At 44.2% G+C, this 27,721-nt stretch overlaps 1 protein-coding gene and 1 long non-coding RNA gene across 3 annotated transcripts in view; one reads left to right on the top strand and one right to left on the bottom strand.

The window, feature by feature from the left end:
- The window catches only part of LOC146861749 (uncharacterized), a 74,125-nt gene extending 58,116 nt beyond the window's left edge, over nucleotides 1-16,009 (top strand). For both annotated transcript variants that reach the window (XR_014978042.1, XR_014978041.1), the window contains 3 exons: nucleotides 852-1,114; nucleotides 3,251-3,360; nucleotides 15,511-16,009. This is a non-coding gene — a long non-coding RNA (uncharacterized LOC146861749). The remainder of the gene's footprint in view (nucleotides 1-851; nucleotides 1,115-3,250; nucleotides 3,361-15,510) is intronic.
- Nucleotides 16,010-16,403: 394 nt separating this feature from the next.
- The window catches only part of LOC146861748 (pro-neuregulin-1, membrane-bound isoform-like), a 386,462-nt gene continuing 375,144 nt past the window's right edge, over nucleotides 16,404-27,721 (bottom strand). Inside the window, exon 4 of the mRNA XM_085643029.1 lies at nucleotides 16,404-16,456. Coding sequence (XP_085499155.1) covers nucleotides 16,404-16,456 — 53 coding nt within the window. The remainder of the gene's footprint in view (nucleotides 16,457-27,721) is intronic.

Here is a 27,721-nt window from a genome sequence, read left to right as displayed (position 1 = left end):
AGCACGAGCAGGATCCAATGTCTAATCTGGTGGTATCTAAACTTCTATTCCTGGAAGATAAAATTCCCTCTGCAATGTCTCGAAAGATCTGATCCCATTCTCAACAAATAATTCTAAATACCATGTGACAATCAACCTTTTTAGCATTCTACAAGCATACTTCCTTCATTTTTGTGGTGAAATCTAGGTTCCATACTATCAAGTTAAATGGAAAATGGAATCTAGTTAGTCCTCCTTCATGCAATAGATGGTCCTGCACCATCAGGGTTGCCCCTGCCACTAGAGAAGAATAAAGCCCCTAGCTATGTTGCTTTTTGTGTTGACTTCCAGACTTTCCAGTTCCTGGTGCCTGCGATGGACTGGTCAACAAAATCCCTTGCTTCTTGGACTCCCTTCAACCCTACTCAAGTTGGAATCTTTATAGTATCCTGCAACTCTCAGCGGGCCCTGTTCTCTTCTTTCAGTGTGTTCTAGCTTTTCTGGATAACTTCTTTGCCCATATGAAACTGATAGCCTTCTGGAAGACTCAAGTTTAGTGGGGGGTCAATTAGGGGGATAGTCTGGAACATACAGTATTCTTGAGAGGGTCATCATATTGATCACTGCAATAAGACTGAACCATTTCAGACCTTAACTTGATTACCAGGGAGTGCAATGCTCATTAGCTATGAATTCTGCAAGTTTACCTTATATCTAGACACCATACCAGATGCACCAACTCATCCAACATCTGGGGCAGAGAGTCCTGGGTGCCAGAAATAGTTAGAAACACATAATCCATGTATATTGTCATTTTATGTTTGTCAGTGTCCATCTTCACACCCATAATGTCTTTGTTTCTCTGTATCAAGGGGTTCCAGTGCCAGGTCAAAGCGGAGCATTGAGAGGGAGCACCCCTTCCACATGCCTCTTCCTAGCAGGAAAGTACGTGGGAAAGTGGCGCCGTGGAGAATGGCGGCGTCGAGGTGAGGCGCTCCGACAGGACCGGGAGTTACCGCGCAACATGGCCATGACCCGCGACGTCGGAATGCTTGCAAGACGTCTGAAGTTGTACTGCACCCTCTGAAATTACCGGCGTAATCGAGACCTTCACGGTGTTGCTGCTTTTCATCAAGTGAGTCTCTCGAGCGGAGACGCGCTATTGCGGCCGCCATCTTAGGTAGGATTTGACTGACGACTTACTGGCTACAAGCTCTTTGAATCTCCCTAATTGTTTCCTTCTGCACGCTTTATCTTCAAAAGCCTCAATGCTTATTTCCTGAATCCCTCGCAAGCAGAAAGCTGCCTGATTCCTCAAGTTTTACATTTTACTGACAGAAAGAGAACTTTGACGGCTATTTTTTTATCTCCCCTCCATTTTTATGGCTAAATTCACTCCTTTTCTCTTTGGAGACTGATGTTTTGTGAAGGTTGAGGAGTATTACAATTTAAATATCTGGTTACTCTTTTTTTTCCTGACTAGAGGAGAATTTTAGCGGCCATTTCGCGCATATTTCTCCTGTTTCAAGACGCTATTTCTCTCACTTCCCTGGAATGTTGGTGTTGTGTTATTCTTCTAGCCTCAATGACTTGACACTAACATAAAGTGGCTCATTACGACTAATTTTACAACAAATATAACCATAATTACAACAGCATCTACCTGGCATAAGGCTCAAATAGCGTCAATCCTGCCTAAATTGATTAACCTCCACATGGCTCCTTCCTTCCGACTGTGTTTTTGTTTACACGTCATACAGTTGCTGCCTTTTTTCTTTTGAATTGGTGTGTTGTTGGCTCTATGGGCAGAACAAGAGGAGCTTTATCTTCAAAGCCGCAACCGAAATATATTTTTGTCAAAAATTCAAAAATGTTCTCCACCTATTCTAAATTGGAGGACTCACTATTGGCTACACCTCCTTCCTCAGTGACTATGGATCCCTCATTGGCACCCTCTGGGAAATCTGTCACCTCAAGCAAAACTCTCCTTCTCCTCCAAAATCGGTCTCACCGGTATCCATGGAGATGTTGTTGGAACAAATTAGGGCCCTTAGGCCATTTATGGAGGAAACTAATTCTAAACTACAAACTCTAACAGACAATTGGTCTCAACTTGACATGAGGGTTACCGCAGTTGAACAAGGTATGTCTTCATTTAAGGACACCAATGCAAACATATCTCAACTTCAATCCCAAGTGTCGACGCTCCAAAAACAGATTAAGGACTTTGAAAATCGCAACAGAAGAAATAATCTCAGAATTTACGGTTTGGCGGAAGGAATTAAAGGGTCGGACCCTCTCACTTTCTTTAAATCTTTTCTTCCCAAAGTCCTACACTTAGCTGAAGGCCATGTTCTTAATATTCAAAGAGCACACAGATTAGGTCGTCCATCTTCTACTGCTTCGCCTTCACAGAGGCCAAGAGGAGTCATCATCTACTTTCTGGAATATACAGACTTGTTATTGGTGTTGTCTGCGGTCAGATCTTCCCAGCGGATTACTTGGTCTGGTTCAACTCTATTCTTCGCACAAGACTATGCTAAAGCCACAGCCAATAGGCGTAAAGCTTTCCTCAATTTGAGACCAGCGCTTCGATCCATGGGGGCTCGCTACAGTCTTTTCCATCCATGTCTATTTAAGGTTACATACAACAATAGGACAACAACGTACGAGGATCCAGCTCGTTACAAAGTTTCATTAATTCATGTAACCCTAATGCAATGGACGTTCTGCAGTCTTCTGCTTCGAGCAATACTTGATCCTATGTTCACAATGTTTAATACATAGTTCTTACCTCTTCACTGTGGGATTCCTAAGCAGCCTTTTCAACCCTTTATTAGTTTTAGACTGGTTGTTTATACATTTTCACAAGTTTTATAGAGTTTATAATTTTTATTTATTTGTTCATTTTTTCTTTTCTGTCTCTTCTGTATTTCTGTAGATTTCCTGTTTATATGAATACGTATCCAATTCGACTGAGCTTCGCTCACTGTTTTACTTTTTTAACTTACATTTTTGTTGTTTGAAGGTTTGTTCTGCTTTCCAAGTTTTTATGTCCTCCTTTCTTTTACACAGTATTACGTTTTATCTTTTTGTCCTCTTCCTTACTTATGGATATCCTCCGTTACCGTGGAGCGTTTATATTCCCTCACCCATATTGTTTTATCAGTTCGACGTCATTTTTATTTTTCTACCTTTGTTTTCTCAGTGCACTTATCTTTTCACTGCTCTTCAGACATTTTATAATTGCATTGTTCTTTGCCTTTTATAGTTTCTTCCATCTTTGGCGTGGTGCCTTCCTGACCCAGTTGGTCCTCCCTGGATGGTCCATTTCCTCCATGTGGTTCCACCTACCCCCGCTTTCTTGTTCCGTTAATGTAGGTGTGTATTGTCTCTTGTTTTGTCTTCAATTTTACATTCTTGTATTCTTTCTTCTCATGGTGTCTTTTACAATGATATCTTTTTTCTTTTTCAAAATGTCTTCCTTCTTACTCATTGCTGGCTTAATTTTTTCTCTTCTGTATTTTCTTCACTATATAGACTTTATACTTTTCCCTCAAGGCTTTGCTTTACCAGAGTTCCTTTTCTGTAACCAACCTAATATTAGTTTCTCTTCCTTCTGGCTCTGCACTACTCTGTATGTATATCTTTTTCATCCTGTTTCTACCAATTCTTTTTTATTATATTACATTATATTGGACGGTCAATGTATTTTGTTATTCATGTTTTTCCTTAAATTCTTATGCCATTGAAATTAATCTCATGGAACGTTAGGGGATTAAATTCTCCTATTAAGAGACAAAGGGTTTTGACTCATTTGGCAAAGATAGACATAGCTTTTTTTGCAAGAAACACATCTCACGGAAATTGAGTCGATGAAATTAAAAAGAAGTTGGGTAGGGGAAGTTTATTTCTCTAAAGGTGATGGTAAACGTAATGGAGTAGCGATCTTATGTCGTAAATCTCTTCCAATTATATATATTTCACAAGAATCAGACACGGAGGGCAGGTGGCTAAATGTTAAGATATCATTAAGAGGTGTTCCAGTTTCTTTCCTCAATGTCTATGCCCCCACTGGAGGTGACGTCTCTTTTTGGCCTACACTGGCTAAACACCTTTCCAATTTCATGGAGGATAATTTCATATTAGCTGGAGATTGTAATCAGGTGTTTGATCCTTTCATTGATGGGAATTCTAGAGTGCCTTTTGTTCCTAACAAATCACATAAATCTTTTATACATACCGTCTTGCAATTTAAATTTTTGATCGCCTGGCGCTTATGCAACCCGACGACTAATGAATATACATTTTTCTCCCCTACACATCAAACTCAATCCAGAATTGATTATTTATTCGTTTCCCACAATATTTTACAATCCCTTACACATGCTGAAATTGGTCCTATTTTATTATCAGATCACGCTCCGGTACTGTTTTGACCTAGTACCCAAAATTAATGGCCCAAAGAGATGGCGTTTTAATAACACACTTTTTCTGGACCCATAATTCAATACCTCTTTCACTTCCTGCTTTAAGGAATATTTTGAGATAAATCATACAGAATCCATACCATTCTCAACGATTTGGGATGCTTTTAAAGCCGCAGCACGAGATTTCATTATTCACTTTGTTGCAAAAAAACATAAACTTGCACGCAAAAAAATTAAAGATATCCTCCAAGACTTTAAGAAACTGGAACACTCCAACTCGAAAGATTGTTTAATGGCTCTTATAAATGCCAAAATGTCATTTAATAAGAAATCAACAGAGGATGCCTCACTTTACCTGTTAAAATCCAGTGCAGGGGGGCGTGGCTTGGCACCGATAACAATGGCCGCCTAGAAGGAAAGCTCCGTCGGAGCCGGGGTTCCTATCCCCCATTAAATCTGTTATAAATCCGGCTGAGCTGGATCGGAGCGGCGACTCACACAGGCGGAGGCATACCGGACCGGAGGATTCCAAAAATTGCCGTGAATTATAGGCAGGGAGCCCGCGGAAGCCAGGAGGGCGTGGCGCCGGCGGCGTCTCTGAAGAAACGCGGCCTGGAAGACTCTGGGTAGGCGCGCGATCCGCGCGATACTCACACTGCCGAGGGAGAGGCGGCGGCGGCGATCGACGCTACTGCTCACTCCCAGCCTCGGATCCACAAATATAAAGGGCAAGGCGGAGGATAGTCGGCGCCGCATTGGAGGACTCCGGGAAATGCTGACGCTGCGGAGGGCGCGAAGAAATGGCGAGATCCTGGCCGTAGCATAGGCACTCACGCACTGGTAAATATCTGTATGGGAGGCCCTGCATGGTTGAAGCGATAAAGCGAGTGGCACCGGCTCTGTGGAGGGAGTGGCAGGGGCTGAATGATGTAAGGAGCGCAACCGGGACAACGTGTGGTACACAACATAGTGGGAAGAGCACAGCGAGGACTGAGAAGTACTCTCTCTCCCCCCGCCGAGCTGGAAGTGCTGAATGTGGGCAACGAGCGACGGAGGATGCACTATGAGACCAGGGGAGGCGCATATACTCACTGTGGAGCGGCGCTGTTCCTCACTAAAAAGCGCAGGTTTCCCGCAATCGATTTTATATTTAACTTAAGGCTCAACCAGAAATCGACATCATAAAAGGCGCGAAGCTACTGTGTGACGGACGTGGTTCTTTTCGGCGGCGGCGCGGTCCCGCGTGGTGCGCCTCTCGAGATTGTGCTGCCGCGGAGAGGGGAGTTCCCGCGGCGCACACGGATTATCTCTCAGAAGGAGGCCCGCAAATTTCACTGGAAGAAGTAGACATGTAAATGCTGAAGGTACCGCCGCCTGGGGCCCTTGCCGGTTGTACTACACGCGCACGGGAGAGGAGGGGCTGCGCCTCAGCTGAGGGTCTTGACTAAACACCTCTGATAGTAGCGGGGAGGCCAAACTTGCCAACTACACGAATAATGAAGTGGGAGCTGAAAGGACAAACTGGTGGCTAGACTGTGGTGAGAACGGATGCTCAAACAGACTATAACACCGGAAAGGGAGGGGTCACACTATAAGAGGTACACAAGTGACCTTCACCCCATAACTATGAGACCTAAAACTGGCGCTACATTTCAATCCAACAAGCTGGACAAATATGCCGTTCCCAAAACGACGCAGCAGGCAGATGATCCGCAGGAGGACCAGCAGGGGGGAGCTGAGCCGTCTCTACAGTCAATAATGGCAGCCATTAAGGGGCTGGGAATCACCCTTGAAACAAAAATGGACAAAATGTCAATTGAGATGAACTTGATGCGGGCCGATATGAATAAAACAACAGAACGAGTCAAAGAGAATGAAACAAATGTCAAGGACCTCCAGACAACCACTAAACGCCTGGAGGAGAGACTAAACGCCCTGACCCACCAGCACCGTCAAATGGCAATAAAGCTCGAGGATCAGGAAGGGAGGGCCCGCCGCAGTAGTATCAGAGTGGTGGGAGTACCGGAGGGCCTGGAGGGGCCGAGTGTTGATCTCTTCCTGGAAGGCCTCATCCTAAATCACCTCAAACCAAAAAGGCTCTCCTCTCTCTTCACGGTTGAAAGGGCACATAGAGCACCAGTTCCTAAACCTAGGCCAGGGGCGGCTCCCAGGACGATTATTGCTAAGATCTTGAACTATAGAGACCAGGATGCCATACTACAGGCTGCTAGGCTCCAAGGGGACATTCAATACGAGAACGCCAATATCCGATTTTTCCCGGACTTCACGCTAAAGGTTCAACAGGAGCGCCGCTCGTTCGAGGGGGTGAAGGCAACCCTTCGACAGCGTGGGTTCAAATATATGATGTTCTTCCCGGCCAAGCTTAAAGTTCTTGCGGAAGGGAAATCGCTTTTTCTTCACCAGCCCACATGAAGTAGAGGATTGGCTGGAAGGGAAGGCGGAACAGAGGAAGACCTCCGGGGCTACCGGGAGACGGGCGGAGCCCAACATTCGAGAGACAAGATCGCCCGGGGAACAGGCTGACCCGGAGAGGCGTGATGTGCGCACCTGGAGATCGAGGTCCAGCAGTCCGGACCGGGCAACAGCACAACGAGACTGACAAAGCGGGATTTCCAGAATCACTGCGGGAGCCGATTTCATAGAACCGTAATGTATAAGTAGATATGTGCTGATACACAGGGCAACAGAAAATGGGATCGCAGAAGTGAGAATTGACCAAGTAACTTTTGACTACCTCCTTGTAATGCTGGGAAGGTGCCCATATACATCTCTGACCTATTGCCAATAATCAGTTGCAGGGCGCACTCCTGATTAATGTGCCAACACTGTTCACTTACGGGGGCGCGGCTCTTAGATCCCGTGCTTCGCAATAATTCCAGTAACGCAGGGGGAGGACCCAAGGCGACCTGGGTCGGCTATTGCCCACATCCCCAGGACACAGTTGTTCACTTATTGGGGCGATAGGCGCTCTGCTAGTTGGGGATGTGGGTAGTTTTGAACCTACGTTGCAGGGTAGCAGGGTGGGGGGGTGGAACACGGGGGCTAGGAAGATTAGGGTTTGTAAGATGTTTATTGTTGGTTGTGGGGGGGAAGGGATGGGGTGGGGGTTATCGTTGGTCATGCAAATTTAAATCGCTGGTAACAGGGTCGGGCTGCCGGATATCCGAATGGTCCCTCAAGAGCTATTTTCACAACAGGCATGCACTGGGATAAAAGTATTAAAATTATAAGTTGGAACGTCAATGGGTTGGGTGATTAAATAAAAAGGAGTTTAGTGCTACAACACCTCAAAAGACACACCCCGGATGCTGCATTACTACAAGAGACGCACTTGATTGGTAATACATGTAAAGCACTTAACAGGTGGGGCTACAAAATGGTGACACACGCAGGGTTCACAACTGGGTCCAGAGGAGTGGGGATCCTTTTAAGGCTCACTCACACTAGTGGCTGCATATATTCCCCCAGGCTTACAGGCGCAATCATATAAGGATCTCGGCGCTTTTCTCCTCGGCCTACCCGAGGGACACCTCATGATTGGGGGAGATTTTAACTCTGTTGTATCAGGGGCGCTAGACAGACAACCACCGCGAGATATCGGAATGGGGCAGCACTGGCTCCCCAACTTTCTTGAAGCTTTTGGCCTCGTCGACCTCTGGAGGAGGCGACACCCCACTCTCAGAGAATTCACGTTTCTCTCGGGATCCCACCGTACCCTCTCTAGAATCGACTACGTCCTGGCACCGGTTCAGGCAGAAGTGAATACATCTGACATTAAGCACTTGCCGAGGGGTATCTCTGATCACTCCCCCATATGGGTCCATCTAACAATTGGGGACAAAAGAATTGGCGGTACTGTACCGATAAATCCCTGGTATCTGAAAGATCAAGAAACCAGATCCGTTATGGTGAAGGTAATTGAACAATACATCCTCGACAACGAGGGTACGGTGGACTCCCCTACGACTTTGTGGGAGGCGTTCAAGGCGGTGCTAAGGGGACACGCAATTTCGGCAGTTGCAGGCAGACGTAAAGATAAAGAAAAGCAGTTGACCGATATTGAGCACGACATCGCTCGACTAGAGGAGAGAGCTGGACACAGCTCTGATAACGACGTATTCCACCAATTGCAAATAAAAGCAGCGGAATATAAAGCAATCGCGACAGACGCTGCAAAAACTCTGGCACGTGACAGGGATGGACGGATTTATGACCAGGGTGACAAGGCGGGCAAGCTGATAACCTGGTTAGATAAAAAAGAGAGAGCGACAAGTGTGGTGTCTGAACTAAAAAGCACTACGGGTGAGGTCCTCACTGAACCTCACGAAATAGCTAGAGAGTTCGCTGATCACTTTGGGAAGGTGTATCGGAGGGACTCGGACTTCACGGAGAGGAACTCCTCTGATTTTTTGGCACACATTAAGTTGCGGACCCTCACTGAGCAAGACCGTGAACAGATGGAGGAGGATCTCACAAATGACGAATTATCTAAGGCAATAAGAGATCTCAACGTGGGAAAAGCGTTAGGGCCTAATGGCCTCCCCATTGAGCTATACAAGCTCAAGCCAGATAAGATAGTACCTCATTTGAAGGCCATGTATTATGATAGCATGAAAATAGGGAAATTGCCAAGAGATCAACGCATAGCCACATTGGTCACCATTCCCAAGGCAGGGAAACCAAAAGACGAATCTACATCATACAGACCGATATCCCTGCTAAAAGCAGAACCCAAGATACTTGCTAAACTATTGGCAAATAGACTCCGAATGATTATAGCCAAGCTAGTACATCCCGATCAATCGGGGTTTATACCCCACCGTAATATGGCCCTTAATCTGCGGCGTCTCCATGGAGTGCTGGGGCGATGCCCCGGAATCCAGGAAGATGCGATGGTGGTCTCGCTAGACGCAACTATGGCATTCGACACCTTGGAATGGGCATACCTCTTTGCAGTTTTAAAAAAGATGGGCTTTGGTCCCAAATTTATAGGGTGGATATGCCTTCTGTATTCTGAGCCACTAGCCCAAGTGACGGTTAATAATAAAACTTCGGATGTGTTCACACTGGGCAGGGGTACCAGGCAGGGATGCCCGCTGTCGCCGCTCCTGTTCGCCCTCTCCCTCGAGCCACTCGCGGCCTGGATACGGAGTGATGCCTCGATCCGTGGACTTCGATGGACCGAGGGATGGGAGGATAGGATCTCGCTATATGCTGATGATATCCTGCTCTATCTTGCATCCCCTTCGCGTTCATTAAGAGTGGTGCTGGATATCTTTGCCAGCTTCGGGCGAAACTCTGGTTTCCGAATCAATTGGAGCAAGTCGACGCTCTATGTTCTCCATGGAGACCCTCCTTCCATACCTAGAAACTGCACAATACAGGTAGCTGTTGAGGGATTTAAATACCTTGGCATATTTATCACCACAGATGCCAAGACTCGATATGAGTGGAATCTCATTCCACCTCTGCAGAGGCTTCGAAGAGACGTGGATACCTGGAAGAAGTTGCCCCTATCTCTCCTTGGGAAGGCAGCACTGTTTAAAATGATGGCACTACCCAGATTCCTATATGCCCTCCAGAACTACCCAGACCTGGTGCTTCACACGTTATTTAAGGAAATTGAGTCTTTGCAGAGAGATCTGCTGTGGGATGGGAGACCGCGCATAGCACTCGGTAGGCTCACGCTCGGATGGTATGACGGGGGTATTGCTTTGCCAGACATCAGGAAGTACTACTGGGCAGCGCAGCTGTCTGCAATTAACCAATGTCAATACGGAAGCGGGGATGACCCGGCATATGGCATGGATAGGTGGTTACTGCCGGGAGGAGACTTCACGAGAGCACTATACTCTAGACCGGCAAGGTACACACTCACTGGTCCCACAAAACACGCGGTACAAGTATGGCACATGGTTAATCGCGCTCTGGGATGGGCCAACAGACTCACGTTGGCTACCCCCCTTTGGGATTCGGAATGGTTGGGAACTCTGGGGTGAACGAAAGGGTTTGATAAATGGGACCTAATAGGTATCTCACATATAAGGGATCTTTGGGGGCGGAGTGGAGACATTCACCACACTACAGCAGACATATGAAATGGCTGAATCAGAATACTTTAGATACGCGCAGGTTAAACACTCACTACAGGCCAACATCCCGACTGGGACGTCACTGCCTGAGGCATCCCCTCTCGAGGATAGATTGCTCGATGGGCATTTACCAGAAAAATGCATATCCCGAACATATAAAAAACTCATCCATCACACCCCTGACACTCTTACTGCACTTAGAGAGAAATGGGGAAGGGATGGTCTTGAAATCGATGATGAAGAGTGGTAGGAGGCACTTTCCTCGCCAAAAGAAGTTGCTATTTCGGCGAAACTGAAATTGGTACAACTGAAGATTCTGCACAGGATTTATCTCTCGGGGAGGCAACTAATGCTCATGGGTAGAAGCGAGGATGGGCTGTGCAAGAGGAGATGTGGGATGGAGGGTACATTCTTACACGTTCTCTGGGAATGTCCACTAATCCAGGACTTCTGGCAGAAAATCCTGAAATGTATGAGTACGGTGTGGGGGGTGAATTTACTGCCCGAAGCCAAGAGATGCCTGTTGAACATCTAGGAGCCCACAGACTTAAATGTGAAGGGGAGGCTCTGGGTTACACTTGGGCAGATGATTGCCAAACGCAACATAGCACAGTTATGGGGGGCGGCTACACCACCGACAATGAGGAAATGGAAGGAGGACATGGATTGGTGTATGGCGAGAGAAAAAACAGTGTACGTAGCCCGGGGGTGTCCCAGGAAATGGATAGCAATTTGGACTAAATGGAATGTATATCGGGGAGGACTGTGTGAACCTCCTATTATCCCATCCCTTGATGAACACTTCACGGTTTGAAACCCACTGCATGTACTGTAGATGTAACTGTTATAACGAAAGCAATATACCGACCCCTGTAAAGAAATTGTTCCTTGTAACTATACGAAATTAATATTTGTATTGTATGACCACTTTTCCTGTTTAATAAACAGAATTAATAAAAAAAAAAATCCAGTGCAAAGTATTATGGTGGTAAAAACAAGGCAGGCAAAATGTTAGCTAACTACTTAAAAATTAAGCACAACAAGTTAAAGATCGAATCTGTCTTTGACAAACACAATGTCTTACAACTTAAGGATGCGGACATCTTGAATGAGTTCTCCTTTTACCAATCCCTTTATACATCGGAAACACACCCTTCTGATCACACTTTAACACAGTTTTTTTCCAGCATTCAGAAATCCCAACAGAATCAGCCGGATCTTTCCCCCTTAGAAGCAGATCTAACTCAACAAGAGCTTTTAAAGGCTCTTCATACCTTGAAAAAAGACAAAGCACTTGGTCCTGATGGTCTTACTGTTGAATTTAATCTTCATTTTTCTAACCTCTTAATATCCAAATTGCATTCTTTGATTAATTTTTTCCACTCCTCGAATAATTCATCAGGTTCCTTTTCAGAAGCACACATTTGTCTCATCCCTAAGGAGGGTAAAGATTCCAAATATTGTAAAAATTATAGACCCATTTCCCTGGTCAACATTGACTATAAGATTTTTGCTAAAACCCTGGCCATACGCCTGGATTCGTACTTACCAAAATTATTAGGCAAAGAACAATCTGGCTTTGTTGAGGGACGGTTTATAACTGATAACACACGGCTTTTCTTTAATGTCCTATCCAAATCCACTTACTTAAATCACCCTCTAGCAGCAATTGCGTTAGATGCTGAAAAAGCTTTTGATAGAGTTGAATGGAAATACTTCTTTTACACCCTCAAATGGTTCGGTTTCGGTCCCAATTTTTTAAATCTAATCTCTCTCCTGTATTCAAATCCTCGAGCCGCTGTGTGCGCCAACGGGATGATTTCTTCATTTTTTAATTTAGGCAGAGGGGTACGCCAAGGTTGTCCTTTGTCCCCATTTTTATTTAATTTGGCTTTGGATCCATTTCTAACCAAAATATGCCAGAATCCAAATATATATGGCTTTCAAACGTCAAATACCCATATAAAATTAGCAGCTTTCGCTGAAGATATATTACTTTTCTTATCAAATCCAAATGACTCCGTTCCAGCTTTTTTAACAGAAGTTAAGTCTTATTCTCTCATTTCTGGCTACAAGTTAAATAATGACAAATGTGAAATCTTACACCTAACAAAATACACTTTCAGTGCTGATTTTAATGCCTCTAAATTCTCTTAGAGTCCAAATCACATTAAGTACCTTGGTTTATATTTTACATCCTCAATTTCCAACACTGTACTTTTGTGCATGAATAAATGTATCCAAAAACTTTCCGAACTTACTTCTAAATGGCATCCCCTATATCTATCCTGGTGGGGCCGCTTAGATACCATAAAAATGATGTTGGCACCCATAGTTTTATATTCTATTTCTAACATACCAGTTTCAATTCCAGCCAAGTTATTTAAGAAAATTAATTCTATCGTATCTTCCTTTTTATGGAACAAGAAGAAACCTCGAATGTCCACTTTAAAATTAACAAGACCTAAAACAGAAGGGGGCGTAAATTTTCCCGATTTCCGAACTTATCAGAAAGCTTTCCTTTTACGCCAAGCTTCTTTTTGGTTGCTAGACTCTACAGATGATCGCCCTCCTTGGACCACATTAGAAGGTCGTTTTTTATCTCCTTTCTCATTCCAAGAATATCTTTCTTTTTCCCGTAAGCCGCAATCTGTTTCTACACCAATAATTAAGCAAACTTCTTGATTTGCCTCTAATTCACACCTCCGTCACCGCAGATTCTTTCCTAAACTTAACAATCTGGCACAATAAAAACTTGATGATCTGAAATAAACCCTTTTATTGGAAATCTTGGAGAGACAAAGGTTTAATATGGATTCATCAATTATTTTATGATTTAAGCTTCCTATCTTTTGAAACTCTTAGCCAATCACTTAATTTGCCAATCGTCTTTAAGCATAAATATACCTTGTTAAAAAAAGCTGTGTTGGATACTTGTGATCAACTCAGAAAATCATGCGACATCTCCATCATTTCACAACCTTCTCCAAACCTCCACATACTGTTAAAGACTACACCCAAAGCTTCCACTATATATAATTATTTACAGAACACTGTCCCAGTTAGGCAAAAGTCTACATCAGAAGAAACTTGGGAACGTGACTTTGATACCTGCTGGCCGCTATCACTCTGGAAGGGCATATGGACTAAGATCCGTAAATCTTCTAGAGCTGCAAATAGCACGCAAACCTTATTTTTATTTATAACAGACTCCTTATCACACCGGTTACCTTGAATAAAAGATACCCCACCACATCGGACTCGTGCTGGACATGTTCATCGCCCAAGGCTGACTTATTTCATATGCTTTTTTCTTGCACACAGGTACATGATTTTTGGAAGCAAGTATGGACTCAAATCAACTTAATTTTTGGTACTAAATTTCCTTTTTCCTTTACTCACATTTTTCTAGGCAGTCTCTCACCTATTTGGGATAGTGCCCAGCTCAAGATTAAAATTATCGATTTATTATTAGCAGTTGCTTTTCAGCAGGTTACGGTCAACTGGAAGGATTTCACAAAAAAATCTTATAAAGCTTGGTGGAATACTGTTTGTCATAATCATAGACTAGATACTGCATTTGTTTATCCCATTACTTTATCGTCGAAACGTTTTGGATTTATGGTCACCAGTTTCAACATATAATGATGTGTGTGCCAACAGTTATTCCATGTTAAGGCCCTTTCAGCAGGAGGTTCCTAAACCACCATAATTTCCCTAATGGTTCCATTCATTTCTCCTTAATTTCCAAGTGATATTTATGCTCACATATTTTTAATCTTGATGATTCAAAGTCCAATGTCTGTACTCTCAATGTAAAAGCCTTAATTGTATTCATTTGTACTGATTTGTATGTCAGGATTGTATGTTAAACTCAGACACCTTAATCTATTTCAATAAAAATCTTTTTGAACTAAAAAAAAGAAAAGGAGACAAAACGTGCATTTGTTATCAATTACATTATTTTAACACGACATGGGCTATTCTGCAGTTGTAAAGATTGTTTCAACGCTTTTCCGCTAAATGCAGTCTTGTATTAATTTTACGCTAACACTTTCACTGGGAGGTAAATGTCACTGCTGTTGAAATTCTGTGCATGAAATCATATGTACGGTAAAACAAATGATTGTTGGCAAATAACCTGCACCAGGGTGGCTCAGCGAGTTAAACTCCTGCCTCAGTATTATGCAGTAAATAATATAATATTGTATATTATATTATAACATGGGATTTATATTATTTACAGGGCATAAAAATGTTTTTTTGTGGCAATGAGTATTAATTGCACAAGTAGCTAGGTAAAAAGGCTGCAGTATGTGTCACAAAAGTTTATTTTAATCACATAAAACGCAATTTATTTGTATTTCTCTGCACTATAATTCACATTTTCTTGCCACATTACTTAAAGAACCCTGTCACATAATATGCACTCAATTGTCTCACAATTCCATGGGCCTAGCATGGACTGTTCGCACAATGTTTATTAGACCAACTTTCTATATTACTTAAAAGATATGTGTTAATTGTTTCTCAATGAGAAAAGCAGTTACAGAAACAACTCACTAGGCCACTAAGCTCACAAATATTCTGTAATTATTGTGATTTCTGTGAATTCTTTGAGGGGATTCCACATTCCTTGAACACTACTTGGTACATCAAGACCTGATGTTGAAAAACACTGCATGAGTGTGCTCAGAGGCTTGTTGGTGACCAGGTGTGTGTCGCAGAAAAGTAATGGCCACATCATTCAGAAAAAATACTGTAATAGGAGATGCATCAGATAAGGAGTGGGCAAAATTGTTTTTTTCCCCCATGTAAAATAAGCATAATCTGTTGTAAAAAGTACACCTATATTAAGCATATAGATATATGCATATATTGGACAAAATACCATTGTATCAGTCATCTGTTTAAAAATTGTACACGAGGTATGACTGTACGTACATAAAGTCGTCCAATACACAGGTTTAATGTAATTTCTTTTTCAGTTTCTAAAGCAACAGAAAACTTGGCCAGTGTGGCACAAGGACAACAGCAGGCAACCAGTTGTACATTTCCCTGAAGACATTTTCTGCTCAAACCATTTCCCCGCTACAGGAAAGTTCACGAATAAGCATATGAGGAAGACAGCTCTAGCTGTGCAAACTATGTGAAACATGATTGAGAAGTCTTACAATAAAGCAGACCACAGAAAGAGAGGTACTAGATGGAGGAAACAAGGCAACCAGGACATATGAGAAGCCTAACTAGGTTGGAAAGTCGCGTAGTCACCTGGAGGAGGTTTAGAGGTCTGAAAGAGGAAAGCAATGACCTCGATGCAGAAAGTGGGTTGTAAGGACTGGGAAGTGGTAGGAGGAAGCATCAAACATTCTCAGAATTCAACGAATTCAGATCTACGAAAATAGTCTGACCTAACTTGCATTGAACTACTAATACCAATTACAACCAGGAGCAAAGATGGAGCATGGGCATATTTCAAAGAGTTAACAGGCGTACATTTCTTATACATGTCAAGTTGTTTACCCTTGTGCAGTTGTCTCTGCGTAGAAAGTTGTACTGGCCGGTAGGTCTCAAGTAAAAATCTCACACAAGACATTCCTTGCTTGCCCTTAAGTCCTGGCTCAATGTTTAATATTGTGCTCAAGCCGTTTTTTGCATGTAAACAGTCAATTACAGCATCAGTGTAAACCTTTTGGTAAATTTGCTGCACTGCCATTTTCTCCATTCGCTTACGCAAAGGCCTGTGTTTTCTCTCACAGTGGTACACTATCTGATTTTTTGTAAACCTTGACAACAATATGAAAATTACTTCATTTGATTCAAAATTAATTTTCATAAAAAGAGAAAAGCTTACATGAGATTTCAAAGCCAGTGTAGTTGGTTAAATGTAGCCTGTGATAGTTAGGTTGCCTTTCCATCGCAATGTGTCTGCTCCTAGCGTAGAAGGATTAGATTACTTTAGTGTGTTTAGATTACTTGGTGTATTTAAGCTTGCAGTACCGCCACCCATCTACAGGGGCACAGCTAAGCAAAAAAATAAACACACATGGTGAAACACTGGTGAAACACCGGTCCCCACAAGGTCGTTTAAAAAAAACTATAAAAATTGACATAGATGTTTCGGAAGTAATTTTCTATAATTTAAAATATATTGTTTGTGGGGATTTGGATTCAGGTCCACACTGTGCAATCAAGTCCCCACACCGTGAGTGTGTTATCACACTTAAATCCCTATAAGGATTGTAAAAAAAAAATAAACATACAAACACCCCTCTCTGAGCGTACACAGTTAATAGAAGGAATAATTTACTGTAAAAGAACACAATTCTGAAACTGAAAAAGACAGTGCGCAATCTTCAATGCCACGTGTCAGGTGGAAATGTAGTGCATCAAGTGCATGACTGCGTTTATGTCGCAAAATACAGGATTGCATAACATACACAAGTCCCAGGGTTTCTTCTTTAGTAATTAAGAAAGATCTACTGTCATCCATTTTACTGGCTAAGACAGGCACAATTACATGGCAAAAAATTATTTATAATAATGCATAGGATTTGGGGATTATGTAATCCCTGGATGAACGGCTTTCTCTAATTTCGGCGGCGACTAGAGACACAGTCAGTAGCCGATTATAAAGAAAAAATGTTAGAACTCGACTATTTTAAGTTATTACAGTCCAGTTCTGACGTCACAATGCCTGCTGCCGGCAGCAGAGGTGAAAGGCAGGTCAGGTCACAGCGCATAATTGAAGGATCTGTTTAAAGCTCTATTTTAACAGCATACATTGACAGAGGGTATCTTTATCTTTTGCACTCCTTAGACAGAGAAAAGTGCTAGAACCTTTCTGCATGTTTCTACACATTCAATCAAGCAATCAGGGAATTGTAAGCGTGCTACTCCCCAGTGAGAGTCGTAAGGCCCCGGAGGTGGATGCGCTGGGTTTAGGCGAGTACGAGGTTGGCTGATCAAAAGTTTCTTTTGGGTACGTGGAGGGTGACTTTGTCGTTGTGGTACTTGTGTGGGCATTTGTAGGCGTGGGTTAGGATTTTGAAAGTGACTCTTCTTCACAGGGAGCCAGTGGAGCTTACGTAGGTGTTGGCTGATGTGCTCGTGTCGAGGGATGCCGAGGACGAGTCTGGCGGTGGTGTTCTGTATCGTCTGGAGTTTGCGGAGTAGGGACTTGTTTATGCCGGCGTAGAGTGTGTTTCCATAGTCCAGCCTGCTGGTGATGAGTGCGTGGGTGACTGTCTTCCTTGGCTGGGGGGGGGGGATCCATTTGAACATCTAAGGGAGGACGCAGAGGGTGTTGAAGCAGCTGGAGGCGACTGCATAGATCTGTCGGTTCATCATGAGGGATGAGTCGAGTAAAATGCTGAGGTTTCTGGCATGGTCCGTGGAGGTCGGTGGGCTGCGGAGGGCGGTAGGCCACCAGGTGTTGTCCCATGCTGAAGGGGTGGTTTTGAGGACAAGGACTTTTGTCTTCTCGGCATTGAGCTTTAGGCAGCTTCAGATTGCGACGTCCTGCATTCCTTTCTGGAAGTTGAGTCTGGCGGTGGTGGGGTCCTTGGTGAGGGAGAGGATGAGCTGGGTGTCATCAGCGTAGGATACGATGTTGAGGCCGTGTTGTCGGACGATGGCTGCGAGGGGGGTCATGTAGATGTTGAAGAGGGTCAGGCTGAGTGATGACCCCTGTGGGACTCCGCAGGTGATTTCCGTGGGATTAGAGAGGAAGGGAGGCAGTCTAATCCTTTGGCTTCTTCTGGTAAGGAATGATCGGATCCAGTCTAGGGCAGTTCCTTGTATGCTGGCGTAGTTTAGTCTGGCAACCAGTGTGCGATGGGAGACGGTGTCGAAAGCTGCTGATAGGTCGAGTAAAATCAGGGCTGCGGAGTGGCCTTGGTCAAGGAGGGTGCGGATGCTCTCTGTGGCAGTGAGTAGGACGGTCTCGGAGCTGTAGTTGCTTCAGAATCCGGATTGGGACGGGTCGAGGATGGCGTTGTCTTCGATGAAGCTCGTCAGTGCCGGGTTGACTGATTTCTCCACAACTTTGGCAGCAAAGGGGAGAAGCGAGATGGGCCGGTAGTTCTTGAGGTCCGTGGGGTCAGCTGAGGGCTTCTTGAGCAGGGGCCATGACTTCTGCACGTTTCCAGTCGTATGAGAAGGTGCCTGTTCCAAATGTAGTGTTAATGGTGTGTTATAGTTGAGGTGCAATGGCGGTGGCAGCTCTGTGGTAGGTGTGTGGGGGGCAGGAGTCCGTGGGGGAGGAAATGGTGGGCTGGCTGGTGTGCGTGGAGGGCAGACCCGCTGCAGAGTATGGCGTATGGTCGATGAAGTTATCGTAGAGGTTTTTGATCTTGTGGTAGAAGTAGGACCCGAGCTTGTCGCAGAGGTCTTGGGAGGGGATGATGTCTGTGGCTTCGCTGCGGGGGTTGGTGAATTCCTGGATGACACAAAAAAGTTCCATGGAGTTGCTGGAGTTAGGGAGGATTTTGTTGTGGATGAAGGTCCTTTTGGTGGTTCTGATTAGTTTGTGGTAGTCCGCCATGGCGTCCTTGTAGGTGGTGTAGTTTCCAGGTGTCTTGTTGTTTCTCCAGTTCTTCTCCAGGCGTCTGCAGGTGCGTCTGGCTTCTTGGAGATCGGTGGTGAACCAGGCAGCTTTCCTGGGGCGATGTTTGTTGGGGTTGCGTAGCGGTGCGAGATTGTCTGCGACGCTGGAGATCCAAGTGTGGAATTCCCTGGCTGCGAGTTTGGCGTTGGATGCCGCAGTGTGGTTGTCTCAGGTGAGGGTGGAGTTGAGTTGCTAGTCGGTGACTTTGCTCCAGTTCCTTCGCAGTGGGCGTGGGGCTGGTTTGTGTGGCTTGGCTTTGTCGACGAGGAAGTGTACGCAGCGGTGGTCGGTCAATGGGGGTTGCGCTGTGTGGCTGAAATGGACGCGGATTCCTGCTGCGGAGCTGGGGCCGAAGGTGTGTCCTGCCCTGTGGGTCGGTGTGGTGACGAGTTGTTTGTTTAAGTCCGATGTTGGCGAGGTTGTCACGGAGGGTGGTGGAGTTGGGGTCGCTGGGGTTGTCGAGGTGGAAGTTCAGGTCTCCGATTAGTATGTAGTTTATTGAGGCGATACAAGGAGTGCGATGAGGTTGGTGATGGTGGCAGCAAAGGGGTCCAGGGGGCCGAGGGGTCTGTAGGCGAGGGTGCCGCAGAGTGTGGAGTTGGGGCTGGTCTGAATCTGGAAGTGCAGGTGTTCCAAGCTACTGCAACCTTTTGTTTTTTAGCTGACTTGTATTAAATAGTTTCTAATATCTGTTTGCCACAAATATTTAACAGGTTTATGTGTTTAATATTGCAGTAGAGATTTCTTTTTTGTTCTTCATGTTTTCAAACATGCTCGCTCTTTCATATGAAAGAGCTACACACCAAGGTTTTAAGTGGTTTGTGGGAAAGGTAATGGGGTGACCATGCATTATATGGGATAAAGTACTCCCTGGCGTACATGATAAGATTATTCCAAGTTACCTTGGAATTTCATAAGCTTATAAAGTAACTGGGCCCTCAGCCTGTTCCACTATATGGTTATGGAACTCCTCTGTGACTTGCAATATCCTTAGAATGTACTGCAGGGGTGTACTTTATCCCTTATATTATAGGCGACTTGTGATTCAGTCACTTACTATAAAGAAATGACGTAGCTGTTCAACTGTAATAACTTATTACAGTTGAGTTATGACATCACAATTCCTGCTGCCAGAGCTGGCAGCTAAGGAAAAAGGCAAGTCAGGTCATGAAGTATAAATGATGCAGCTCCTAAAATATGGCTTTTCTTTTTTCTGCTCTATTTTTCTAGCTGTACAGTGGCAAACAGAAAAGAGATATCTATGTCAACATGTTTAGTTTTTGCTCTTCTTAGGTAACTATAGAAAAGTTTAAATCTCTATGTTTCTGCACATTCAGCGCGACTCCACCTTTTTAAAAATAAAATGGACTTATATGACATATGAAATTCTAATATCTTTTTGCAACAGTACTACAGAACCCTGCCCCCACTATATCTAGAATCTGGGAAGAGCCCCAATCAGTGCTGCTCTTACTCCCTGCCATCAATACCTCCCTCGAGACAGTCACTAAACCAGCTAGATGGAAACATGCCAAAATCACTGCCCTCCTCAAAAAACCCTTAGACAACCCTGAAGTACTCATCAACTACCGACCTATCTCTTTGCTCCCCTTCTCAGTCAAAGTTATAGAGAAGACCGTCAATAGACAACTCTGATCAACAAGAATGCCACAAACTACTGGATGACTCTCAATCAGGATTCCAAAACAACCACAGTACCGAAACAACCCTCATTGCTTCCACAGAGAGCATACACACCACCTTCGACCATGGACAGATCACCTCGACCTCTTTGGGCACCTTCTCCCACCACACACTCATCGCCGGACTGCACACAACGAGAATAGAAGGACCAGCAATCAAATAGATAGCTACTTTCCTATTCAGAATAGTACAAGTCAGGCTCATGCTGTTCACATCCGAACCCAAGGACCTTAACAGCGGAGTCCCACAGGGATCATCACTCAGGTCCACACTTTTCAAACATATACATGCCTCCTCTGATTAACATCATCAGATCACACAGAATCAACATCATCTCCCATGGTGAGGATACCCAGTTAATTATTTCACTCTCAGACAACACCGCACCACCAAGACAAACTTCAAACAATGCATGAGCAGCGTGGCCAATTGGATGAAAGCTAACTGCCTCAAGCTCAACACAGACAAAACTGAGGTGCTGGTCTTCTGGAATAAGAGCCCACCTTTGGACTCCACCTGGTGGCCCGCCAAACTCCGCCCCACTCCTACCCGATTACCCCAGGAATCTAAGCTTCATCCTAGACACTAACCTCATCATAAAGTCCCAGGTTCAAACCGGCACCTTTGCATGCTTCCACATCCTCCGCATGTTATGTAAAATCTACAAATGACTCCCAGTGGACACCAGAAGTACCATCATGCAGGCGCCAATCACAAGCAGACTGGACTACGGCAACACATTCTGCACCGGTGTTAGACCTGGTACCATTGGTGCGAGTCTCCCTTCCAATTTTTTCTGATTGCCTCCTCTGTTCTGTTTTTTATATGTTTTGCTAGTTTAAGATGCTTTGGGCACTGTGCCACTGCTATTCAGTGACACAGTGCAAGTGCTCCCTATTGTAAATTCATGTACTGATTAGTGACTCCATGACTGGATTATTTGATTTACCGGTCAGACCTTAGAATAGTGCACCATGTGTGCCCAGGGCCTGTAAATCAAATGCTGCTGGTGGGCTTGCAGCACTGGTTGTGCCACCCACAGAAGCAACTTGTAAAGTGTGTCTCAGACCTGCCATTGCAGAGCCTGGGTGCAGTCTGTGACTGCCATGTTGACATGGCAAGTGCACCCACTTGCCAGTCCCTAAACCTTCCCTTTTCTACATATTAGACACCCCTAAGGTAGGCCCTAGGGCAGGGTGCATTGTATGTAAAAGGTAGGTCATGCCCTGATGTGTGTGGCATGACCTGATAGTGAATTACAACCTGTTTCGTTTTTCACTATTGCAAGGCTACCTGTCCCCATAGGCCAGAATGGGCAGTTTGATTATAACATCTTTTAATCCTAACTGACTCAGGGAACTAGGTAGAAATTCGAGTTTAGTATGACTGAACTCAGAATGATAAAATACATCTTTTAGTGAAGTTGGTTTTAACATTCTGTGTTTGAAAATACCAGAAAGTGGGTATTTTCTTGCCTAACCATCCAAGCCTGCCTCTGCTAAGTTGTGTATTCCATGTCTGGTTTGTGAGTGACTGGGGCTGGGGTGGCTCCAGGAGACAGGGTGAGTCAGCACAAGGCTGAATAGACCTATCTGTATGTAGAGTGGGGGGAGGAGTAGCACCTGGGCCTGAATAGGACTGTGCCTGCCTTCCACAATGCTGGCTCCACCTCCTGTGGTGCGTCTGATAACCCTGGCCCACACTGACAAAGGAAGAAGGTGTGCACTGGCAGAATGCACCCAGAACTGCCTTTACAGAACAAAGAGAATAGTAGTACAAATATGGGGGCCCAGACCCCAAGACTTTAGATCACTTCTGGGAAAACAAGACAACCCTTTGCCTAGGAGAAGAACCAAGGAAGCTGCAGGAGTTTGGACTGCCCCTCTGCCAGTTTGCTGGGTTGGCCTACAGTGGTTTCTTTATTGCCAAGAAAAGGAGAATGAACTTTTTAAGGAACTTTCATCATCATGCAGAATGTTTTTTCAAGGGCTTGAACTTGTGCTTGCCTCCTGCTGAAGTCTCAGGGCTACAAGACTTCACCACCAGCTCCCCACTGAATTTCCTTGCTGGGAATTCTGTCTGCAGAAGCCTGCGTGTCGCTGGGAGCTGGAAGCGCGACTCAACGAGAAGAAGCATGTCGCTCTTGCAGCTGCGCCGTCGCATCGCCGGAGAAGCGCGTCTCCGCCGATGCATCACCAGAGGCGCGTTTCTTCGCCTCAGTTGCTGGCTATCGTATCACTGGAGAAGCGTGTCGCCACCGCAAGTGTCGCCATTGCATCACCAGAGAAGCGTGTCACAGGGCCTGTCGCGGCTCAGAAGTTGTCGAGTCGCCGCACGGCGGTCAGGCTTGCACGCATTGTCTTCACGTCGTTGCATCGAGGGCCCCATCTTATCGCATTGCACCGGATTGTCGCATTGCATCGAGGTGCCATCTTGCCGCATCGTAACCGGAACGAAGTACGAGAATCAACGCATCACCTCCTCTCCGGTAAGGAACAAAACGCATCCCCTACTCTGCGCAAGCATTGAGGAAAGACGCATCGCCTCCCCCGAAGCAAGGAACCGACGCATCACCCTCCCTGCGAACCTTTTGTTTGTTTTGCGTTACGCATCCAAGGTACTTTTGTGAGAAACGTTTCGCATTTATCATCAACTTGAACTAAGTTACTTCTACCATCTTTAAGTTTATTTTGAGTACAGTATTGTGGATTTTTGTCGTTTGTGGTCTTGTGTTTAGTCTATATAAAGAATACTTATTTTTATACAACCTGTGTGGTGTCCATTTGTAGTGTTTTCACTGGGTTACTGTATGTGTTCACAAATGCTTAACACACTGCCTCTGAGATAAGCCTGTCTGCTCATGTCAAGCTACCAAAGGGGTGAGCAGGAGTTATCCAGGAGTGTAATCCCCTTTCCCTGACTAGAAGCAAGGGTCCCTATTAGGTCAAAGGTGTATACCATTGGCAACTAGAAACCCCCAGTTCTAACAACCGGCATCCCAACTCATCGTCACAGACATCTAACCATCCAAAACGCTGCCACCAGACTCGTCCTCTAGCTCCCACACCACTCCTCAGAGAGCTCCAGAGGCTCCCCATCCAAAAGCGCTGCAAGTTCAAACTTCTCACACATGCATTCAAGTCACTACACAAAACCGGACCCGCATATCTCAATCACCGGCTTCACTTCCACCAACCTACAAGACAACTTCGCTCAGCATCACTCTCACTAGTACACACACACTCTGCATCCAAAGAAGCATAAAGGGAGGTCTGTTATTCTCCTACAAAGCTGTCAAATCCTGGAACGAACTTCCCAACAAAGCAGGGCCTCCTCCCCACTTTCAATTAGTCTGCTTGCAGGACCATTGAGATTGCCTGCACTCAAATCTTGCCTCACCGCATGCCTACTGTCACCTACTCAGTGCCGGGATACCCTCACACTACAAATATCGAACAACTTTTCTCTTGTGTTCAATTGTGCATTAGAGATTCTATTTGTATTCTTCAGGTTTGCGAACATGCTCTCTCTTTTATATAAAAGACCTACACATCAATGATTTTAGTGGTTTGTGGGAAAGGTGATGGTGTGACCATGTATTGCAAATAATAAAGTTCCCCCTGCCATACTTGGTAAAGATATTGCAAGTCACCTCGGAGTTGCAGAACCTTAAGAAGGAATTTCGCTTTCTGCCTTGTTCCTATATATGGTAAAGCAACTCCTTGGCTTGCAATATCCTTATCATATACAGCATCTCAATTTTTTGGCAACTTGTGATGTACCCAATCCTATTATATTCTATCGGGATTTGTAATTCACATGGCTACCAAAAGGCTTCTCAACGCTATTATCCACAATACTACTTATATCTATGCTCAGCAGGGGACCCTTTCAAGATAAAGACTAAGCTACATAAAGCCATGCTTTTAGGTGCTTCCTAAATGTGTGTTTATTCTCCATCAGATATAGATAGGCTACTGGTCATAAAGTTCCAAAGCTTGGAAACTAAGAGAAAGAGCACCCACCCCATCGCATCCTGCGTTCTTGAGGCACTCATGAGTTAAGCATTGGTTGACTTCAGGGCCCTGCTAGGGATTTAAGGCACCATAAGGGCCCGTAACAGAGGAGGACCTTTTGCATGAAGTCTTCTAGGTGCCAAGCACAGAGCCCTGAACTTCACTGGCTTCCTGTTGATCAGCAGGTGAAAAGTAACCAGGGCATCCTTAGCTGAAAGATGTCTTAGAATGTTAAGCAGAAGCAGAGCCGCTGCATTTTGGACGACTTGTAACCTACTGGTCAAATATCGTGGCGCCCCCAAGTACAGAGAGTTCCCATAGTCCATGCGTGAAAGTATTAATGCAGGTACAACAATTGTTGGAGAAAGGAAAGGGAGCAGAACTAAAATTTTCTGGAGTGTTCTAAGACGACAGCAGCTGACGGCGAGTGCTTCCATTGAAAGTGATTTTTCTAGCCACTACACCAAGCTTTTTATGGGGGTATTTAAATACTCCCCTATTATAGAGAATGATGCAGTCGCTCAACTATGATAACATATTACAGATGAGTTCCTATAATTGTAATTTATAAAGCTAAATGTATTTCTACTGCCATTTATGGAGCTGGCCTTTGGGGCATTGAAAACTCACAACTGATACAAAAAACAGAAAATCAGTTTTTACGTTATTTATTAGGAGTTTCCAAGTCAACAGTAACTTATCTGATACATATTGAGTTGGGCATGCTGTATATTTCAGATGTTATTAAAATTGTGCCTATACTATTGTGGCATAAAATCTGTGTTACCCCTGAGACCTCTTTAAATAGAGATTTAATTACAGACTGTCTCAGACTTGATAGATTAACTAACATTAAATGGCTTACCTATGTAAAAAACATGTTGACTGATCTTGGTCACCCTGAGTTTTTTGAGAGGCCATCAAGTATGGAAATGGTGTCCAGAAAGATGCTAAGAAAGTTGGCTCTAAACCATCTAATAATTAATAGATGGAATTTGGAAAAAACAAAAAAAACAGTCACTGATTTCCAAAAAATAACTATGCATGAAGGGCTTCAAAACTACCTGTTAATCCAGCCAACTTGTTATGCTCGAATGCTACTGACCCGTCTCAGATTTGGTAACTTTTTTCGTATGATTACCTTCCCTGTCTGCAATATTTGGTCAAATGAAACTCTACTATGTCCTTGTGATGATACTTCTGCTCAATCAAATATTCATTGTGTTTTATTTTGTAAATTTCATCAGCTGCCTAGGGGGGCTTTTCTGAAACCAATCTTAAAGGCTTGGGGAATCCGCACTTGTAGATTAGCTATGACCAGGCTATTACAGCTAGAAAACGAATGTACCATCTATGCAGTAACTAGCTTTTTAAAACTGACCATTAAATTTCGGAACTCAATGCAATCATCCTAAAATGCACTTTATGTTACTGATAATTTTTTTTAACTGGGATGATAGTCCTGACTGTCTCTGATTATATTAATCTTTTTATCTCTTTTTATCTGTATTATACATGTATTGTATCTTTTAATGTATGCTTTTATGATTTTGCTTTGAAAATCGAATAAAGCTTTCTTGATTGATTGATTGAGTTCCTATACTGCCACCCTTGTCAGCTCCACCAACCCGTCTCTGGACTTTAGACTTTTGGTCCCTTCCTTATCCTCATTTTTATCCGGCGGAGTCCAAAATGTATGACTGATTCCCGGTGGAGCTGCTCCGACAGCTATGGGTGAGACAGACACTGGCACACCGCTATGGCCGTCACCTACCCAGCCGGACCTCGCACTTATGTCTCGTCTCTTTCTCCGCTGCTGATTCACTCCCATGGACTCCCTGCTTTCCCTGGCCTTTTTCTTTTTTTCTTTTCTGTGGATCTTGTTTTTCATGGTCGCTAACAACTCCTGTAGTGAACCTGTAACCTTTCTGTATTTAATGTGATTCTTTTTTTTACTTGTAACACGCTGTTTCCTGATGTAAAGCGCTCTGATAACTCCTGGTCTAGCCAGCGCTATATAAAACTCAAATAAATAAAATAAAATAAGTTCTGATGTTACAATGCCTGCTGCTAAAAGCTAAGGGGAAAGGCAGGACAGGTCATGAAGCATAATTAAAGCAGCAGTTTAAAGAATGAAAACAAAATGTCGCTTTTCTTTCTTTTCTGTTTTTCGACCTGCACAGTGACAAGCAGAAAAGACATACTTATTGCAGCATGTTTATTTATTGCACTCCATAGGTAATTATAGAAACGTTTCATATGCCGACGATATGCTTGTGTATGTCTGGGAGCCGGCAACAAATTTCACTCCCGTGCTCACTGAGGTTGAGCAGTTCGGTGCCATGTCAGGCCTCAAAGTTAATTGGATTAAATCCATTATGTTACCCCTGACCCCCTCTATGACAACTATTGAGTTGGACTTCCCATTGCAATGGAATATGGAACCAGTACGCTATTTGGGCATCCAAGTGCATATGGATTCGGAATTGGTGTTTAATGAAAATTATGGTAAAGTTATTTCTAAACTTGAAGATGATGTGGTTCGGTGGATTTGTCTCCCGTTATCACTGATAGGGTTCATCTCCCTCATGAAGACGATAGTTCTCCCCAGGTTTTTATTACGGTTTCAAAATATCCCAATGCTACTACAAAAGCAACTGTTTAAATCCCTTTGTTCTATATTGATTAAGCTTGCCTGGGCTGGGAAGCAACCTAGAGTTAAATGGGAAATCCTAACATTGCCCTACTCCATGGGAGGCCTCAACGCGCCAGACTTAGAGTTATATTATAGAGCAGCGCAGTTTGCTCATGCACATCACTGGATACACTGATCACAGAATCTTCTGCACTTGCAAATTGAGAGGGTGGCTG

This window comes from Triturus cristatus, chromosome 2_2, assembly GCF_964204655.1.
Source record: "Triturus cristatus chromosome 2_2, aTriCri1.1, whole genome shotgun sequence".
Taxonomy (NCBI): Eukaryota; Metazoa; Chordata; class Amphibia; order Caudata; family Salamandridae; genus Triturus; species Triturus cristatus.
Note: the sequence above shows the minus strand (reverse complement) of the source record. Positions and strands in the feature narration are given on the sequence as shown.